Below are 12,820 nucleotides of genomic sequence, written 5' to 3' on the forward strand. Positions count from 1 at the left end.
TTGTGTGTGAAAATACGAGTATGTGCATATGTGTGCATAGAATTTGTCAGCCGTCATTTATATTTAGCTTAAATCCCATTTCATCCCGTTTGATCCCATTGATGCCAATGCATCGAAACAGTCGGATATGATTAGGCGTTTTAGAGGCTGTTTTCCTGTAAAAAAATATGAAGCAACGGCGTCATCGACAAAAAGAGAGAGCCTACCAACTTTTGGCTTTTTTAACTGTGTGGCTGGCCCTCTGAAAACTGCCCATTACGCACAAACCAACCCATATATTATTAATCTGTTCAGCTCTGCCTTCCTCCTCTGCCAGCATCAGAGTGCATTTTAACATGAAACAGCATCAGAGTGCATTTTAACATGATACTCCCTGGTGGTGATGATATATTCTCTCTCATATCCATTGAATCTGAAAAATAAACAAACAGTTTAACATTTGGGGGTTTCTGGTCAGTAGTTGTTGTTTGAGAGAAGAAAAAAAACTTTCTTCTAGCCAAACTTTCTTTTTAAATGGCATCTTCCTCAAGTATGAAACTTCTGCTAGCTGGATGGACACAGAGCCGTGTTCCAGATCCAATGCCAGGTGCTCTTTGACTGTCTTCATGTTGAAAACAGTGTGTGGGAGAGATGACCGGCTGCCTGAAGGAATGCTAAAGCACAAATGATTCATCTCTTTTTCCCTCAAAGCATTTTTAATTCATACCCAGCAAAATGTCAAACTTGCATCCAAGCGTACCTGTTCGAATGCATGCAATGGCTCAAACACCTATTCCTCGTCACAGCGTGCATGGTTTCCACACACACTGTGATTATTAAGGAGCTCCATCTTTGTTTATGCACGGTGATTATAATAAATTCATTGTGTTTGTCAAAATGGAGCAGACAGCCTCGTTGCTGGAAGGAGAACGGAGGAGATGCAAGATGCATGAATTCAGCTGAAGCAAGAAGCTCCCTCTCATGGCTCCAGGCGTCCCGGTTCTCCAGCTGAAACCACAGATAAATTAGTGAAAAGACAAATCTTCTAAACTATCTTAAAGCGCTCCTTGTTCCTGTGACGGGATCTCATCTGCGATGTTTAAGTGCTGTGTCACGAAATGCCCCAAATCTCCGCAGTAAATTCTCAACTCCTTTACTTAAACTGCTGGAGACATTGATAATTTACAACATTGTGGATTTAGGCCTGTTTTAATGAGGTTAGGAGCTGATAGGTTATATTATAGGCTCCATCTTCTTACATCCTCTTTCCCTTCTTCATCACATATTTATTCCGTCCTTGTTTTCTATTTCTCCCTTCACTTCTTTTCTGTAACTCCTGTTTTTCCCTTTGTCTCGTCTTGCAGGTGTCTGGCGCACTCACCCTGCCTGTAACAGGCGAGGAGTCAGAGGACCAGGGCCATGACTGGCTTTCCTGGCCATGGTGGGCGTGCCTTAGTGCCATGGCCGAAGCTGTGGCGATGGGTCCTGGCGACTTCACTGGTTACCATGATAACCTTGACACTGCCAGGAAACAGCCACGCCTGTCCGCCACGGTGCGAGTGTTCAGCCCAGCTAAGGTCAGTGTCCTGCCAGCGACGGCGGCTCACCAACATCCCAGAGGGCATTCCTACAGAGACACGGCTCCTGGACCTCAGCAAGAACCGGCTCCGCTGGGTGCAGGCGGGAGACCTGGCACCGTACCCACGACTGGAGGAAGTGGACTTCAGTGAGAACCTCATCTCCACCTTAGAACCGAATGCCTTCTCCACCCTCCAGAGTCTTAAAGTGCTGAAGTTAAGGGGGAACCAGTTGAAGTTGGTGCCCATGGGAGCCTTTGCCAAGCTTGGCAATCTTACCAGCCTAGACCTTAGTGAGAACAAGATGGTGATTTTATTGGACTACACCTTCCAGGACCTGAAAAGTCTAAAACACTTGGAGGTCGGAGACAACGACCTGGTTTATATATCCCACAAGGTAAGCTCTTAAGCATCTGGCCAGTAGTGAACTGAGCTTATTGATGAAATGGGAAATGGATACAATAATTTGCACTTTGTTTTTAAAAAATCCTGGTGTGACATTTTGGCAAAGTCTATTCGTTTTCCTGCATAGATAAAAACACTGATACCAGTTACACAGCATCCATGTAACACATTTCCAGCTTCCCCATGAATAAGTAAAAAAGCACTCAGCTCAGTGTTTGGTTTGTTACTTAGACTACACTTAGAAGAAACCAAACACATCTGAATATTTTTTTCTGTGTCAAAAAATAAAATGATAAATTGAAATATTGTTTTACTGTTATACTGCAATACTTACAATAACAGCAGCACACATTCAAATAGAGTGTGTAAAAAATGATTCTGTTACTTTTATTTGAATTTATTGTTTCTAATTACGTATTAAGAGATTAAGGCACTATTAAAACACAAAGACCTCAGAGCAAACCAGAAAAATGTCTCAGCACTTTTAAAACTCGTCACAATCGGAGCTGGTTGCTATGGCCACAAATCTGATATTTTCCTTTGAGAATGATTATGAAATATTAAAAATTAAACGAGTCCTTTTCTTGGCATGTACCTCACATACAGTAGCAACAACAAAACGTTGTTCTGGTGAAATACTGAACCAACTTTTGTCTGTTTGTCTTACTTAAACATAAATAAATATATATGTATATGCATAAGCAAACAGTGATTCCCAGATTCCCATTATGTTTTTCTTATTTCCAGGCATTCTCAGGTCTGCTGGGGTTGGAGGACCTCACAATAGAGCGCTGCAACCTGACATCCATCTCTGGTCAGACGCTGTCCTACCTCCGCAGCCTGGTCACTCTTCGCCTTCGCCACCTCAGCATCACTGCCCTGGAGGACCAGAACTTTCGCAAGCTGTCAAACTTGCGGGGTTTGGATATCGACCACTGGCCGTACCTGGAGTACATTTCCCCTCTCAGTTTTCAGGGCCTGGACCTCCACTGGCTCTCCATCACCAACACCAACATCACTTCTGTCCCCTCGGCCTCCTTTAAGAACCTTGCCCACCTCACCCACCTTAACCTGTCCTACAACCCCATCACCACATTAGAGCCTTGGGCCTTCAAAGACTTGCTGAGGCTGAAGGAGCTCATCATGGTAAGCACAGGTTTGATGACGGTGGAGCCCCATGCCCTCGGAGGCCTCCGACAGATCCGCGTGCTCAACTTCTCCTCAAACGACCTGCAGACACTGGAAGAGGGCTCCTTCCATTCTGTCAACAGTCTGGAGACCCTCAGAGTGGACGGGAACCCCCTGATGTGTGACTGCCGTCTGTTGTGGATCCTGCAAAGACGCAAGACCCTCAACTTTGACGGCAGAGTGCCGGTGTGTGCGGGGCCGGTGGAGGTGCAAGGCGTCAGCCTCAGCTCCTTCACCGATTCTGCACTCTTCGATCACTTCACATGCCAGAAGCCAAAGATACGCAACCGAAAACTGCAGCAGGTAATGAATGGTGACGAGTTTGTTAAACTTTCTACAACCATAAACAAGGTTGTTTTAAGGTTTTAAAAATTCCTACATATAGATATCTGCTGTGCTTTTTTAAACTTGTGCATTTATTCATCCACTCACTCTTTTTCTCCAGATGATCGCTCGTGAAGGCCAACCGGTGAGTTTTCTGTGTCGAGCCGAAGGAGACCCTCCCCCTTCTATTGTCTGGATTTCCCCACAGCGCAGGCGGATCACAACTAAGAGTTCAGGGCGCATTATAGTTCACCCAAGTGGCACCCTGGAGATCCGCTACGCCCAGCTCACTGACAGTGGGACATACATCTGCATAGCCAGTAACGCCGGAGGCAATGACACCTACTTTGCCACACTCACGGTGCGTGGCCAACCGCTGGATGCCGCCTCAGCCTTCTTTCTCAACCGCTCACTGTACAGCAGCGAGTTCTTCAACGACACAAATCTAAACAGCACACGCGTTTTCCTCAAGTTCACCTTTGACCTGACCACCATCTTGGTCTCCACGGCAATGGGCTGCATCACGTTCCTCGGGGTTGTCCTCTTCTGTTTCCTGCTGTTGTTCGTGTGGAGCCGGGGACGCGGACAACGCAGGAACAACTTCACAGTGGAGTACTCCTTCCGGAAATCTGAACCAGCCACTGGAAGCTCTTCAGGAGGGACCAGGAAGTTTAACATGAAAATGATATGAAACAACGCAGCCAGGGGTCCCTCGGGGGAGGCATGAGCACGTCCCATAAACGTGTTTGACACACGCAAACGCACACAGCCTCTGACTCGCAAAGAAGCTTGACAGCACAAGTCCCTGTCCGTGGCTCCACTCATTCGAGCGCCCACATCAAAACCGGAGCCACTTCTCAATTTGGTCTGATTTGTGACCCTGATCTCTCAGCAGTTTTATTCAGCTTGTGGTCAAAATTTGCTTAAATTATACCTTAAGGAGTGCTAGCTACTTGTCATTTATGCTTAATAGGCACAGAAGAAAGAACATATAGGTGATAAGATGTAAATTGGCACGATCACTGGCCTGTGGAACAGTGATAGTCCTGTTTCTCATTTATTTTAATGAGAAATGATAAGGTTTCCTTTTTAATTTCAATTTCTCTCTTTTTTGTAGAGTCAGGGATTTGAAAAGAAATTCAGTACAGAGAGCTTCTGTCCATTAATTACTCTCTCTAAAGCCTGCCGTGCTGCTAATCATGCATGTAGCTTTAAGCTGTAAGTTTGTGCCACTCATAAAAACACATAGCTTTGAAAGACAGTTAAATATGTTTTTCTATTTATTCGGACCACCGCTGAGGAGTAAGGATAACAAAGAGCAAAACGTTTTATGAATATTATCATATGGCCTTTGCTTTTATGCACAAAAGCTGAAAAATAATAAGATTTGCGTAAAGCAAGAAAAAAAATCTGGCTTTTTCTTCTTTGTGAGCTTTGTGAGGTTTTACAACATTAGCTGTGTGAGTTTGGGACGAGCGCACCGGCTGAGAGTTGCTGTAGCCGCCTGTGGCCCTGGTGGGTTTGGTTTGGAAGTCGTGCCCACCGGTCACAGGCCACCACTGTAACCATGCCAACCAACACAGGAGGGACCGGGATGGTGGCCACAAGAGGGTTGCTGGGTAGAAGAGACTTCTGCTCCCTCTGCCCTGCATCCCGTTCGTGCTCTTCTTCAACACGAGAGGGTCAACCTGCCTCCTGCCCCTCGTCCCTGCTGTGTTGGTGGACACCCAACCCTACCAGCGCTGCCAGGGGGGAGCAGCCTGGCGAGTTGGTTCATACTTAGAGGCAGACAGAGGACACACGGTCCCACTAGGAGGTGTTCACATTAACACACATAAACACCCTCATCCTACGAGTGGAAGGCGGCACACGTACAGCCCCTTTTCTCAGGAAAAGTGAAATAACTAGCCTACAGAGTGAGAATGGTTATGCATATTTACTCTGATAAACTGTAGAACATTCCAGCAATACTTTATGTGGAGCCATAAAGCTAAAAGTCCATTCTCTGAGAGAGAAGTGATGTGAATTCGTGAGTGTATAAGCTAAGCCATAGTTGTGTAGGTTGTATTTTTATACAGTAGTGTGTGCATGATTCAGTTATATAATTATTGCCACTGCCATCCTACAAGCTGTCGCAATGATCACAAGACCATCTGCTGTCACCGGGCTTGCATAAAGTTTCACCTCATAACACGCACACACGCACGCACGTGCTCAGAGGAGATAGAACCACATTGAGGTGATTTTTTCTGATAGGAACAACACTCAGCGACACACGGACCAATGAAAATCCACAAATCACAAAGTGCGGCACTCGCTGCTCTCTGTCTGTCTCTCAGAGGGCCGGTGTGCGAATGTCTCTGCCCCCCTAGCCCAGTGCTTCCCCCCCCTCCTCACCCACATCCCCCACACACCCCCACTGGGTCCTCCTTTGGGAGGGGTCCCTGGCTGGAGACCGAGGATTTAAAATGTAAATGAAGTCGTGTAACCCTACCCACGCCATGTGCATCGTATAGTGGAGAGTAGTACTGTGGTTTTAAAAATGGAAAAAAAAAGACTAAAAAGACAAAAAAAATTCGTTTTTAAGTGTTCTGTTTGTCCTTCAATTTATTTTCTTTTTCTTTTTTTCAGTTGTTGTTCTCTGTGACCTTTTGGATGTTTAATGTTCTTCGTCCTCCATGTGGGATTGTCCTCTTCTCAACACCTCATGCAGTAGCACCCTTTCAGATCTCAAGGTGCACGTAAGCCTAAAGCAGGCAGAGCGTTAAGTTCATTCACAGCTGAGATTTGATCTAAAGCTGTTCTGTGGAGAAGAAAAAAATGTTTGCAAGTTAACAGATGAAACTGATAGTTGCTAGTTACTAAAAGCTGTGAAATTAAAACTTTACACACTAATGTAAATCATGGATTTACCATAGACTGTAAAACACAGCCTGATTCACTCATCCTGATGACAGCTTTGGCTTATTGAATACTCAAATTTGACATTTTAGCTGCTGCCATTTTTTTTAATGGACATGTCCATACATCACACTGTAATAATAAATGTGATGTTAACTTTAGTTACATGAAAAACTGAGCAGCTCACACACTGCAGTGTCTTTTAATACAACCAAATCCTGAATGAGAACAAATTAGAGGTGCGCCGATCGATCAGCTGGGGACAGGAATCGACGGATTTTCAGCAGTGACCGGCCAATGAGCCTCATGTGTGTGCGTTTCAGTATGCACGACACGTGCACAGCAGCATAGGCAAATAAGCAAAGCTCACCAAAGTTAAACGCAGGGGAGGAACACCCCAAAAACTTTTGTAATGACAGACCTAATCAGATACTTAAATCACCAAGCTGAACATTAATATTTTAAAGAAACTAACAATGGAAAAGTGGATGTAGCTAAAGCTATCCAGAGCTCAGAGAGCCTCGGTATGAGCAATGGATCGAAGCCACAAAAAAGGGGGGGGAGGAAGAGAAATGGGCTGGTGTCCTGTTATCTGGTGAAATCCTGTTAATATTTATATATATATATATATAATGATGATTAAAAATAATAATAATAAAATAACTAAAAAGAACAAAACATTTTTTTTCCTGTGGTGAGGTAAATATGTCTATTTACATATAGCTATCACTGCTAATGTCCCTGCCTCTGAAGAGAACCTTAAAGTAATGGAAAATATGTTAAAGCTAAATGTTGTTTCATAGAATTTAAAAAGAAAACAAATAAATAAAACCATGGTAGACTATAGATAAGCGGAAGAGGATGGATGAATGGATATAGCAATAACAAAATGCCAAAAGATTAGTTAGATTAGAAAAATAGCTGCTATTTACACATGTCAGGGGTTGCAGAGGGTCTAACGGTGCTTTATATAGCAACTTAATGGTTTGAAAATCATTTCCCCCAGGTAAGAGACACCCTCAGACTCCTTTGCGAGTTAAATCTTGCAAACTCCATTTTTGTCGCTTGTAACGAATGATGAAACCACAGCCTCTCTGTCAGAATGAATAACTGAACAGCTCTTAAAGATTCATGAGGCCGAACAAGAATAGATGAACAAATTAGCCTGTTTTTTTTTTTTTAACAGTGTCTTTGACAGGGTCTGCAGCCATTTTGGCTCTGGTGGTGTTGAGAACAGGATGTTGCCTTTGTGGATATCTCTTCTCCCTCAGACCTTCCTTCTGTGTTTCCATCCCCCGGTAATTCTCAGTGCAAACTTAGGTTTAGATGACAGTGAGAATGTGCGTAGCGATTGTGGATGGTGTTGTTGTGTAAACATCGATTTCAAATTGTAAGCGTAGATGAAGGTGTGTTTTAATTTTTTGACCTTCTTCTCCTTCTTCCCTCTTTACCGTCCTCGTGGCCCCCTCTCCCGTCCCCCGCCCCCGTCTTCTTTCTTCATCTCCTCGTTGTCCCTGTTCACAGTATTAGGCTGGAATATGGTTGTGCGGTAGTAGACACGTGTTCACTGTGACTGGTGAGTAAGTGTTGTTGTCTTATGATGTGTTGCTCCTCGTGATACCATCAAACACGGAGCAGTGATTAGATCATTGGAGACAAAAGATGAAAGGAAGGGGTGACCCAGGTTCCCTGAAAATCAAAACAAACAAACAAAATAACAAAAAAAAAACACTGGTTCCCATTTTTCACACACCCATTCCTTAACATAAAAATGTCTGGAACTTTTCCCTCTCTGCACAGTGCCACTCTGGGATCTTTCTCTGCGTGTGAAACTCTGTGAACTGTACTGTACGTACTTTCTCTTGATGATATCTTGACACAATTTAACTTGCAAATGCAGAAAAGAGGTTGGGTTGTTGCAGAGCCGTGACTAAACGCCTATGCGCTCGCTTTCTGCCTACTGAGGTACACTGAGTCATCTTGACAAGGAGGTAGTCCATTCATTAAAAACCTGACACCTCCAGCTGATCGGGGTTGGAACGAAGCACTTGTGTCTATTCAAGCTCCAAAAGCTTGCTTCAAGCTAGATGCTGTTAAAAAAAATGTCCTGCATCTTAAATTTCCTAGCAGAGGTTTGCTTTCAAAGGTTTTATTGGTATGCTAAACTGATTAAAAAAAGACACTTCTCCAAAAAAAAAATCCTCAGCAGCTCTCCTCAAAAAGGCTGCGGCACACAACACAGCTTTGCAGCTGAGCCGCTGCCTGCCTGACTCTGACTGACAGACTCTCTGTGTTTGTAGATACCAGTGGAGGCGAGCTTGATTCATCTCCTCTGCCACGATTCTTGAGAAAGTAGGCTGAGATATCCCCCGCTCCCTCCGCTGGTTTGTCCTTGCCTGCGGTTGGTACACCGTAGTCTAGACGTCCCATTTACAGCAGGAGCAGAAGCAACCTCACCGTTAGCGTACCTTCCACTGAGGAAACTCTTCAAAGACCCACAACAAAACAAGAAGAAAAAAACCCTTTGGACACACACCACAGTCGTGGCGTCAAGCCTGAATTATTCATTTTTGGGTTTTTTGGTGTGTGTCCCATTGTTTCCATTCCATTAGCACACTGAGGGAGGCTTTCCTTTAAACGCTTTAAGCTGTTTTCTTACAATTTTGGCCACAACAACATCAAAAGAACCATATTAGTCGTATCTTCAGGACTACGTTTCTACATTTTTGTCTCCTGTCATTTCTGATTCCATGTTAGCGCTAAATAAATCCATCTCTTGCTCCGCGTCCTACAGCTGCTGGTTTTGATTGGATTAGACTTGAGATTTATCAGAGCTGAGACGAGCAGTAATAGGATGACAGAGGAGCGAGTCTGGCTTGATTGGGTGATTACTTGGCTTATTAGTCCCATTTCCATAACGGGCCTCTCAGACAGAGTGTCATGCAAATAGACTTTTAGCTGTTTAACAGCATCAGTGTCAGACAGAGATATGACCTGTGATGAGTTTCTCAGGCAAAGAGGCGATGATGCAAACAATCGCTGTCGCCTGATATAAGTGAGCATGCTGCAGAGCTTTGCTGAAACACTTTAGAGCACCTCAGACAGACAAAGCTTCATCTTAACCTTGACCAGACCCCCACCCACCCCCCAACAGACACACACACACACACACAAACAAAATCACCTCCATTTCCTTCTGTGTGACAATACTGACCCCCAGTGGTCACTGTGAGTATAAGAAACAAATCCTGATGACTGTTGTACCAAAGCAACAGCTCGGGGTCTCAAGCAGGTAAGCGAGAAAATTGACTGTTAGCTTCATAAGTCAGTGCTTCACTGATTTCCTTATAGCCATAGCGTGACCCCCGTCTTGGCACTGGGTGTATTTCTGCCTGCAGTGGGAGCAGGAGAGGCCTCCATCTCATCAAAAAGCAAACTGCTCTAAGTCTGGAGATTACACACTTAAACCCCCACCACCAGTCTCACCAAACCCTCCCCCCAGAAAACTTCACAGCATTATTCTTTCTCTGTATATGATTAAGTGCTGCTCAGCAAATGATCGGCTACTCTCTAGAGAAGAAAAAAAAAAACAAGTTTCTTTCTTGTGGTCTTAGCAGATTAAATCTATGCATGCCTTTTATATACAGTGATTGGTCTTGCCAAACTCTCACCTACACTTGTACAGATAGCCATGGGTGCCATCGTTGCTGGCCATGGGACTGGCTGAAACGACTAACGTGTGTTTTAATCTGGTACAAGTTAAAGCCAGGGGGCAAAGAGTCACCGGCATTCACGAATATATATATAAAGAAGCATTTGTTTACTTGGGATGATTGTACTTTTACACATATCTATCTTCAAACAGATGATCTGCTCTGATGTGTAAGCTGTTGATAAAGCTATTGATATTCCAAGCAGGATGGTGGGACTGATCAATCATGCTGTGTGGGGACAGGATTGTTAATGGCATACTTTCATTGATCTATCTTGAATCTTGTCACTCTCTCAAAGTCTCTCTGGAGTAGGAGGAGGCATACAGAGCTCTCATAGACCTGGTTGGCACTCATTCCTAGGTTTCTACACCTCTTTTTTGTTGTTGTAATGATTTCCTCTTAAAACGAGATGGTGCCAGCTTTTATGCTTTTTTTTTTTCCAGGTCTGGGGTAATAAAACGCTCTGTTGCCTCTCCCACTCTTTAGAGGAAGCTTTCATTTGGTATAGCTCTGCATTTCTTGGTGCGCTCTGATTCAATACAAACAGGTAAAATAATACTGATACTTAAGGTATCTATCTATCTATCTATCTATCTATCTATCTATCTATCAGCCTGGCACTGACCTCGTTGAGTATCTCAGAACATTTTCCATCCATCACTCTTTGATATTTGTTCCTCTTTTGCGTGATTGTCGCTGACCGCTGAAACCTAGGAATGGGTGCCGAGAGCTCCAACTAAATGCAGAGCCAACGTAAAAACAGCAGCTTATCAGGTCGAATGGCGTTAAAACGATCAATCATTAATATCAAAGAGACTGTTATACAATCAATACCAATCCTGGACTCTGATCCTCTCCGGCTTCTTGAGCGTCTGAGTGTACGTGAATATTTCTAGCATGTAAATTTTGTGCCATAGCAAGTGGATCCTTGGAGAAGAAGAACAGGAACTGTACATATTAGATCTATTAGCCATATCATGTCATCCAATCTGTAGACCTCCTTGCCATGTCTGACAGAGGAAAATGACTGTTGAACTGTAAATAGTGTAGGTATAGTAAAATAGGATTTATCTGCTGTTTCTTCTCTCCGGGGATCGCCCATGTTTTGCTCAGTCCCATGGCTGCTTGGTCTCAAAGGGAAGGATAAGACAATAATGTATTTGTCTATAGAACACATATGACTTCTTTTTTAATTTAAATGTATGTTTTATATACCGTCTGTCTTGTAAATGAGCTCCTTTTTCGTCATAAAAGCATGATGTGACTCGACTGAATCCTGCGTGCCTCCCTGTTTTGTGTGTGTCACATTAGAGTCTGAGGCTCGTCAGAGTGATTCTATAGCGAGGGTTAGAATTCATATCAGCCAAAAAAGTGAAGAAAACAGTGTTATTTTTACTAAGCAAGCAAGTTATTTCCAAAACACACCCGAGTAGTGTTCAAAATCCTTTAACTGTCAAGCTGAAGCTCTGACAATTTTTGAAATATTTAAATAAAATGAACATTTAATATCTGGTTACAGAGAATCTTAGTCGTAGAAGACGTGAATGACGCATTCATTTTGGAGGGTTTGAAAATATGAAGTTTGGGCTTGATGATGGATTTCTGAGAGCTGATATCAACTGAATTTAGAGGGTTTTATAACATCTATATACTATTCCCCCCTCTAGAAATCTACCTCATCAATTTTATTGCCGTTTAGCCAACAGTTATAAGATTGGTCACACAAAAATCACAGGTTGTTTTAGGAGAAAAATAAAAAAATAAAGACGTTTTCATTTTCTCTCTATGTTTCTATAAACACGGAGCATGAATGTAATGATTTAAAGGAGCACTTTGCAGTTGTGGATCAGATTGTGCAAATGTCAGCAGGAAGCCACCTCATTAAACCACTGAGTCATATCAAAATGAGCCATGTTTCATGAAATAATTGCTTTGTTGATATATTGCTGAAGATAATACAGATGGAACACAAATGCTCCTTTAATCAGGTAGTGAAGTTTAGTGTAATTATTCACTCAGTGTAATATAAATGCTGTACCTAGACTATGAACTACAGTTTAGATCAGCTACATTAATCCTCTCTAAAAGTATCCAGTGAATTACTATGAAATTATAATTTTTTTAAAGGTTTTATAATAGGTGATGTATTATTTTTAATGAAAAACACTAAATGTAGGAATAAAGTATGACAACAGTCACACTATTCCCTGATAACCTGTCAGCTGTGTTCCAGGTAACATGGTTGGCATTTCTTTCATTTTGATCCCTTGTGCTAATTCCTATGTGTTAATGGTCTTAATCAACTCACATTTAAATAAAAAGTCTCTACATTTCTGTCAAACTAACATCTAAAGCAAGTACACAACATGTTGGTGTCACAGTTGATGAGCAGCGAACCCTCTGTGGATGCAGTCACACTGAAGAAATGTCAAAGAAGAGAAGAAGAAACTCAACACACTGTATTTAAAATTTGCTCCACATAAGGGGCTGAAATCATTTGATGCTTATGTGACTTTGAGGCAAACTATTGCTGAGTAATAGACATTACAGAAATTTCTTGGTCACGAAGAAAGTGAATAATCCACATTTTCATTGTTCATATACGTCATTGTATATGAACAATGAAAATGAATAGAATAGAATAGAATAGCCTTTTACCTGTCATTAGTAAAAGGCTATTCTATTCTATTCTATTCTAAAACAATGTTTTCATGTTTTAATGGTTATTTTTGA

At 42.7% G+C, this 12,820-nt stretch overlaps 1 protein-coding gene across 1 annotated transcript in view; it reads left to right on the forward strand.

Annotated features, from left to right (window-relative positions):
* LOC120727586 (leucine-rich repeat and immunoglobulin-like domain-containing nogo receptor-interacting protein 3) overlaps nucleotides 1-9,674 on the forward strand; it is a 43,984-nt gene extending 34,310 nt beyond the window's left edge. Inside the window, exons 2-4 of the mRNA XM_040021946.1 lie at nucleotides 1,344-1,953; nucleotides 2,709-3,452; nucleotides 3,595-9,674. Coding sequence (XP_039877880.1) covers nucleotides 1,399-1,953; nucleotides 2,709-3,452; nucleotides 3,595-4,164 — 1,869 coding nt within the window. The 5' untranslated portion in view covers nucleotides 1,344-1,398 and the 3' untranslated portion in view covers nucleotides 4,165-9,674. The remainder of the gene's footprint in view (nucleotides 1-1,343; nucleotides 1,954-2,708; nucleotides 3,453-3,594) is intronic.
* Nucleotides 9,675-12,820: the final 3,146 nt, after the last annotated feature.

This window comes from Simochromis diagramma, unplaced genomic scaffold (assembly GCF_900408965.1).
Source record: "Simochromis diagramma unplaced genomic scaffold, fSimDia1.1 OVJJ01000205.1, whole genome shotgun sequence".
NCBI classification, from domain to species: domain Eukaryota; kingdom Metazoa; phylum Chordata; class Actinopteri; order Cichliformes; family Cichlidae; genus Simochromis; species Simochromis diagramma.